Genomic DNA, 8,181 nt, shown 5'->3' with positions numbered 1-8,181 from the left:
TTCAGCAAGACACTCTTTCTGTTGGACTGTCTTGAGGAAATGCAAACCTGGTGGATACCAACAACTGCATTGTTATGGAACACATTCTAAAAGGGTGTGATCTTCCCTAGTGCTGAAGATGTTTAGATGGCTCTTCAGGCTCAGTCGCCTGTCCTAGTGTCTCAAACTCAGGCATCGGACAGGACGGGCTCGCTCGCTGCCTGTGACTGTCAAGCAGCTGTAGGCAGCCGTCACTGACAAGACTCAACGACGGTCTCTGCCAACAGCTGGCCCTGTCACCTGCAGGAAGACGGGAGCTCTCCGCGGCAGGATCAGGAGGCCGTGCTAGCCAGATCCTCAAACAACAGATGCCGTCAGTGTCAGCATCAGCTACCGGAAGAAGGCCCTGCATCCTGTAACCAGTCTCAGTTCAACTGCCGGTTTCAAATGGCGTTGCCTTTTCGTCAGAGCCTTACCGCTTGTGGGGAGGTTTCAGCAGCTTGCTGCAGGGCAGCTTCAGCTGCCTCCCAGCTACCGGCCTGACCTGCATTAACTCTACGCTGTTGCAGGTGGTCCTGATGGGATCGATGCCCGTGGACGTGAACAGCGCCGCGCTGGTTTTGATTTTCAGAAAGCACGTCCCCGTGTCTGTGATGGTGCCTGGGAAGTTCGGGGAGAGGGTCTGTGAACTTGGTGGGTGCTTTGGCGAGTTTTGTTATGTTCTTGCATCTTTCTTCAATCTCTGGGGTCTAGAAGGAAAGAGTTCAGGCAACGTTAGTTTCAGCAGATCGTTCTAGATTTGTTTCCAGGTAATAAACAAAATCTCAGTCAATTTCTGTGTTTTCTGTTGTCAAAAAATTAAGCAAATAAAATTTAAAATATTGCAATTGTTAGGTACTTAATTTTTTCTCTAAGACACAAGTTACCAAAGTGACAAATCTATGCAATCTTTTTTGAAAGATACCAAAGGATAAACGCTTCCCCGCCCCATCTCCCTCAACCCCAGTAATTTCTGAAATTATTCTATGGTGAAATCAACATAAAACTTTTTTCATTTTCTATTGTAAGCTTTTATGGGAGTTATAGCTGAAAGGCAGTCTATAAATACACAGGAAATAAAAAAAAATTCACACGTGTATTCAGATATTTTTCTAAGGAGCTTAAGTGACTTCCAAGCACTCTCCCATTCAGAATACTGGCTTGCCCCAAACTTATTTAGCCTGGGAAATAGAACAACATAAAGTGTATTCCAGACCACATAGGATTTTGCTGCATTATGGCAAAAATTGGCCACATCGAACAAGGAAGCATGTCTAAGATGCAACTTGACAAATTTGGCACCAAATGAGGATGATGTTTGCAACATAGCAAGCAGAGAGCCTTCTTAGTCCCACAAGAAATATGGGATTGAGAAGATTCTGGGCACTATGTATATTTTGGAATGATCTTTAATTCCATTAAAATCAATGGGGTGAGTTAAAAATATGCTTACCACATAATATCTGTAATTTTTCTGCAGAGAGCCAAAATCAATTGGGAGGACAATTTTTTTAAATGGGGAAGTATGACAAGAAGAAATTATATATAACACTTCTCCCCTCCCCCTCAAAATGAAAGCTAGCGGTTATATTGTATTTAAAAAAACAGTAAAAAGGATCATGGAACTACATGTGAAAGAAGTCTGATAGCAAAACAGACATTCAATGCAAAGTTGTGATTAGGATTAGAGATATTTCAATTTTTTTGATGGGGAATTTCTGTAACCTTTTTCCAGAGATCTTATTTGAGGTACAGGTAAGTTGTGTAATGAAACTATGAATAACCTACAAGAACCGATGAACTCTGACCGTGAAAGCCTTCGACAAAACTATGAATTCCTCATAAATTGGAAAATAATGTTCAGAAAATAGGCTGAAAGCACTCTTTCATTTCATTAGGTTAAACTTAGATTTTTTTAAAAATGTGTCTAGAGGGCAAAATAAAGCAACGGTTCTCAAGCTTTTTGAAGCGAGAACCCTTCTATACTTACTGTAGCTTTCAGACAGACTTTAAGAGTAACCTGACGCTACTTTTTCCCATTAGTTAACAGTGAACTAGTTTATATTTTTCATATTTGGTATTCTTAAATATATGGAGCACCAAGAGGCTTTTTTTCACACATTATGCAGAGGCAAAACTGAACATACAACAGAGGTTCCTCTTCCAGTCTTGGCCTCGTGACCCAACTCCAAGACACCCGCAACACTCACTATGAGAACCGCTAACACAAAGTAAACTCATACCATGTAAGAACAGTTTCCACATGTTGATTCACAGTATGTAACCTGAATAGCATCTTCCACGTAGGGGAAAGTTAGAAAGGTGTAAGGCAAACCAAGATGATACACAAGACGGCCGCACCTAGGGAAGAGAACCAAGTTTTATTATCAGTGCAGACTTTATGCGCAGTTTTACTGGACTGAAAAGTAAGCGTGTTCTCTGGATAACGTAGGCCCTGTTATGATCCCCCAAAGCTCCTGCAAGCACTGTTGTTCCTGCAACAACCCTATGTGACCAAACTGCACAGAAAGGGCACCTGCAGTAGCTGTTTACAAAAACATCTCTGGCCAATTCCTCCTGACATAAGAAAAGCCCTCCTGCATCAGACCAGCGGACCCACCTGGTCTGGCATCCTGTTTCACACAAGTGGCCAGCCAGTTACTCTGGAGGGACAACAAACCGGGCAAGGCCGGTGCCAAGGAGGCAACATCAAGAGAAGCTCTGGTTTACTGCCTCTGAATATGGAGGTTCCCTTTAGCCACCATTGACGGACCTCTCCTCTGTGAATCTGTCTAACCCCCTTTTAAAGCTATCTATGCTCATGGCCATCACTACCTCTGCTGGCAGTAAATTCCACAACTGAATTAATCAATGAGTAAAGAAGTGTTTTCTTTAGTTTGTCCTGTACCTACTGCCCATCATCTTCGTTGGGGTGCCCCCAAGTTCTGATATTATGGGAGAGAAAGAAAAAGCTCCTTCTGATTGGTTATGGTGCTCCTAAAACATAGGCATCCTTTCTTTTTCTCTGCCTGTTATAGTCTAGAGAGCTCTTTATTGAATGTCCCATCCTGTTGATTGTACTGACTCACTCTGTGTAATCCGCCTTGAGTCTCAGCGAGAAAGACGGACTGTAAATAACATAAATAAAATTTTTAAAAAGAAAAAGGTATAGTCTTAGTGCTCACTATGATTGTGGGGCTTACATGACTGCGTGTTTCTCCATAAAGAGGAAACTCATACACAGAAATGTAGCATGTCAGAAGAAAGGGTAGGCTACCACCTTTCTTCCTCATGTCTAATTTATAGGGTTGACAGGTCCCTCTTTGCCATCAGTGGGAGGTTTTTGGGGCGGAGCCTGAGGAGGGCAGGGTTTGGGGAGGGACGTCAATGCCATAGAGTCCAGTTGCCAAAGCGGCCATTTCCTCCAGGGGAACTGATCTCTATCGGCTGGAGATCAGTTGTAATAGCGGGAGATCTCCAGCTACCACCTGGGGGTTGGCAACCCTACTAATTTACTATGTTCGGGGATTTTTAAAAAAATACAGCGGCCTTCAAGCATTTGAGGCCCCACCTGGTCTGATATGGTATAGCCCAAACCCAGGCATACCACATAGTGAAAACTATGACAATGCCATGGATGTAACAAAGGGTTACCAAGAAGAAGAGATTCCAGCCCAAAATAGGGACCACTCCCTCTTGAAAAGGTCACATACTTCAAACCCCTTGACCCAGTAGGAAACAGTGCTCTATTTGAGTCGAGATTCCCTAGCTTTCCCCTTTATAGACAGACCTGTCATAGATCAGGAAGTCATCCTTCTTTCCATTTAGAGTAGTCCAAACATCAGGCTGGGCGTTCTCCTGCTGGTATACAGGAACGTTCTCCGAAACCTTCTCTCTCAGCTGGGGATACTTTTGCCGGGAACTGTGCCCCTGGTGGTTGACGACCACAAAGGAGACGTTGGTAAATCCATCATTTTCTAGCTTCAGTCGCAGGTCTTCCAGCCTAATGGAAGATATTGAGGGGAAACTGAGCATTTCAGACACGTTTTCGTTAATTATGAACTACAAAGGGGAAATGGATGGCCATTCTCCAGTTTCTCTGTGTATAAGGTTTACTGGCCATCCTCTTCAGCTGGTATAGTACATGGACTTGCACACTCTCATTGTAGCTTATGAGTACTTCCCCGATGCAATTCATAGCACCATGGGACGGGCCTGTCACGGAAACCCAACAAACGAGCATCGTAAAGAAAAATCACGACAACTCTGCTGTCGTGCGAATCATCCCTAAGAAAACATGAGGAATTATACTCTGAGCTCTTTATCAACTAGTTTTCCCAGAATCAAACTTAGGATAAAACCCAAAAAATGAAGCTTATTTGAGGAGTGCTGCATTTACAGACAGTGCTATAGAATCCAAGCTGTGAAACCAGCAATGGCACTTTTTGAGCCAAAAATAACTTTACAAATGTAATGTGAACCCAGTCTAGGAGTGCCAGTCAAGTTAAGGCCCCATGAAATCTGGTGAAACCTGAAATGATTTTGTATTCAACCAACTCTGGTCAAACACCTTATTTTTAAAAGCGCATGAAGCTGCCTTACACAGAGTCTGACCCGTGGTCTATCAAGGTTAGTACAGTACAGTCTACTCTGACTGGCTAAGGTTCTCTGGGACCTCAGGTCTTCCACATCCCCACACTGGGGAGGGGCTGTGGCTCAATGGTAGAGCCTCTGCTTGGCATGCAGAAGGTCCCAGGTTCAATCCCTGGCATATCCAGTTAAAGGGATTAGGCAGGTAGGTGATGTGAAAGACCCCTGCCTGAGACCCTGGAGAACTGCTGCTGGTCTGAGTAGACAATACTGACTTGGCTGGACTCGGGGTCTGATTCAGTATAAGGCAGCTTCATGTGTTCATGTGTACTTCCCAGTCCATTTAACTAGAGATTCAGGGACTGAACCTGAGACCTGCACGTAATGCAGATGCTTGACCATTGAGCCATGGCCCCACCCCTAGACAAAAGTCGTTCTGTTCTCCTGCCCCAAAACGCCATTGAAAACGCAGCGGGCTGTCCTTACCTGGAAGCCTGGAGCAGGCACAAAAATCAGCTAGCTTTGAGAAGAGCCACTACCGTTACGAAACCTCTGGAGTCCAGCATAGGATTTTCCTCCCCAATGCGCCAGTCCGGAGCTTCTCTACAACGGGTGCTGGAGCCCTGGCTCTCCGCCCCTCCTCCTGGGAGGAGGCAGAGAGCCAGGGTCAGCCCCAACCCAACCCACATGGCTGGGCTTCAGCTGCGAAGCAAAGGAAAACAAAGTTACGATAACAGTTTAGCAATCTGGAACCTCACAGACTATCACGCTCTTCGCTTGCGTTCCTAGAATACCAAAGGCAGCGTACTCTGCAAAGAACTTTGTCCCAAGGCAGTTTTTCAGGACACCCCCTCCATTCTTCGCTAAACATTAAACCAAAGGTAACTATTGCGCATTTCGTAAAACTAAACATTAAGAACGCAGAAGTGTTCAAACATTCCCAGCTTGTGAAGATATTTTGTTCTTTCAAACGTACATTTCCCACCCACCCCCCAACCACTTTGGAACAGATTTTAGCCCCTTTAGTCATTCAAATCGCCACCAGGTATTTGGCACTGGCTACCAGTCCAAGACAATGCATGTTTGCTTGAAAATAAATTCCCGTGGTGTTAAAGAGGGCTTATGCCCAAGTAAACAGGTATAGGATCGCAGACTTTGTTCCCACGGAACCCCCGCCTAGAACTGTTCTAACTGGAAAACAGCTGGAGAAAACTTGGGACACTAAAAACGAGTTGTTGCTAAAGATCTCATAGATTTTTAAAACCCATTTCTATTATTAAACGGAACAGTCTATTTTCTCCGATTTTTCTTTCTTTCTCCACCTTTTCTAGCCAACTAGTCTTATTTTGAAAGATCTAATGGGGGGGCCTGGAAGCATCAAACGATTGGGTTAAATCCAGACAACGTTCCTGCATGTGAAAAATGGGAGGTGTCATCCTTTTGACCAAAAACAATGCAGGGGATCACGGGACCTGCATGGGCAAAAGCCGCGAGAGACGGGGAAACTGTAGGAGAAATGGGCAACGCTTGGGGGGAAACCATCCGGACCCATCCTATTTTCTTGTCTCTCCAGAACCCAAAAACGGTTCCTGGCACCCAGCATCTGCCAAGCAAATTGCTCACACATATACAGAGCATGCATATTTATTTACTATAAATATTAACATATTGATGTCCCGCCTCCCCTTGACTAAGGTTGCCAGGTCCCTCTTTGCCACCGGCGGGAGGTTTTGGGGGCGGAGCCTGGGGAGGGGAGGGATTTCAATGCCATAGAGTCCAGTGGCCAAAGCTGCCATTTTTCTCCAGGTGAACTGATCTCTATCGGCTGGAGATCAGTTGAAATAGCAGGAGATCTGCAGCTACTACCTGGAGGTTGTGCAAAGGAATAATACCAAGCTCTAAAGTTTACTCTATCAAAACTTCTATTGGTGACAAAGTGAGAATCATACAAAGTGATCAAAATGAAACTTATAACTATGAAATGCTACAACAGACAATACTACAAACCGTAGCTGTAATGACGCTACAAGATTTCTGTACGTTCGCTCATTCTGTAAATATTTATCCACACAAAAAAAGACTTCCTTATCATAGCGACCTTCTGTACGTTCGCTCATTCTGCAAACTAAAAAGACTTTTCTCCTACAGAGTTAATACTTACCTTGCAACCTTGCAGAAATCTTGCAGCGCCATTACAGCTATGGTTTGTAGTATTGCATGTTGTAGCATTTCATAGCTATAAGTTTCATTTTGATCACTTTGTACGAGTCTCACTTTGCCCCCAATAGAAATTTTGACATAGCAAACTTTAGAGCTTGGCATTATTCCTTTGCACAGCTTGTCCAGTTCATACCAGCACATCTTTGGCTGAACTACCTGGAGGTGGGCAACCCAACCCTTGACCCAGCCACAAAAGCCACAGCTCAAAACACATGAAACACAGAACTCCATGTGCTATAAACGGATAAAACGACTGGAATCCAACTCTGAGCTGCCAACGGGCATCGCTCTTCTCTAGCTGAACTTCTTGAGGAAGCCAACCCGAGCCTGCAACGCTGGGCAGGCGACCGACCCGAGCCTGCCCAAAGAGGGACTCTGCCCGCGGGGGGCGTGCACAAAGTCGACTTTTTGCAAGCGGGGGCGTGCAAAAAAGTCGACTTTTTGCAAGCAGGGGCGTGCAAAAAAGTCGACTTTTTGCACGCCCCCGTGCGCTCAGTCTCGCTTTAGCCAAACTGTATATCCACAGGCAAAACCAAGGACGTTTGCAAAGACAGGACGCGTGCGGAAAAGCGGAAGCAAACTTTTCTGCGCTCGGGAAGGCTCATGGTATGCATCGCTGTATTTTTACAATGCTGGCCAAACGACCGTAATAAATGAGCTGAATGGTGTAAAAAAAAAACCACACACACACTTTTCTGCACGCGTCCTAGCTTTGCAACCTTCCTTTGTTCCCCCTCTGCGCTGACTTTTGCAAAAAAAATTTAACAAAAATATTTTCTGGTCGGGTATGAACTCATTCCCCTACCAGAAAAATATTCTTGCTCGTCTCGAAGGTGCTCCTGGACTCTTGCCCTTCTCCTACTACTGCAAACAGACGAACACGGCTGCCCATTGGGAACTATTTTGCAAAAAATAATAATAATCTGCAAGGCAGCTTCGCAAGAAAACCGGAGGCTTACCCGCGCCCTCGCTTCCCTTGGCGGCTCCGCAACGTGGCTCGGCCTGGAGAGGGAAGAATAGAAAATAGCGACGGCAGCTGCAAAGCTGGCTATTTATACTTGGCTTGTTTACCCCTCCGCTTGCAGATGCAGGGTTCAAAGGGCCGGGGGGCTTTCGCAACGCCCCGGCAGGCGAATCGCAAGCCTCGGGCCGAAACCCCACCCAGGAGTTGGTGCGCTTTGGGAGGAGGCGTCTTGCAAGCTCCCCGCCCAGTCCCTCCTAGCTGGTGGCAGGATAGGGAGGCAGCAGCCTTTTATTTTCCTAAAAGCCTAACCAGCTGTTGGGATTAAAAAACCTGTCCTTCCAGCAAACTGGCTTTGGGGGTCTTTGTGCCTGAAATCCAGCTCCTGAAAC

At 45.4% G+C, this 8,181-nt stretch overlaps 1 protein-coding gene across 1 annotated transcript; it reads right to left on the bottom strand.

The window, feature by feature from the left end:
- Positions 1-209: 209 nt before the first annotated feature.
- SELENOP (selenoprotein P) lies at positions 210-5,301 on the bottom strand. The gene is given in 5 exon segments (XM_056849054.1): positions 210-392; positions 456-728; positions 2,262-2,379; positions 3,809-4,021; positions 5,095-5,301. Coding segments are annotated over 5 exon segments (990 nt in total). The 5' UTR covers positions 5,298-5,301.
- Positions 5,302-8,181: the final 2,880 nt, after the last annotated feature.

Source organism: Euleptes europaea, chromosome 4, assembly GCF_029931775.1.
Source record: "Euleptes europaea isolate rEulEur1 chromosome 4, rEulEur1.hap1, whole genome shotgun sequence".
NCBI lineage: Eukaryota > Metazoa > Chordata > Lepidosauria > Squamata > Sphaerodactylidae > Euleptes > Euleptes europaea.
This window is presented reverse-complemented; position numbering and strand designations above follow the sequence as displayed.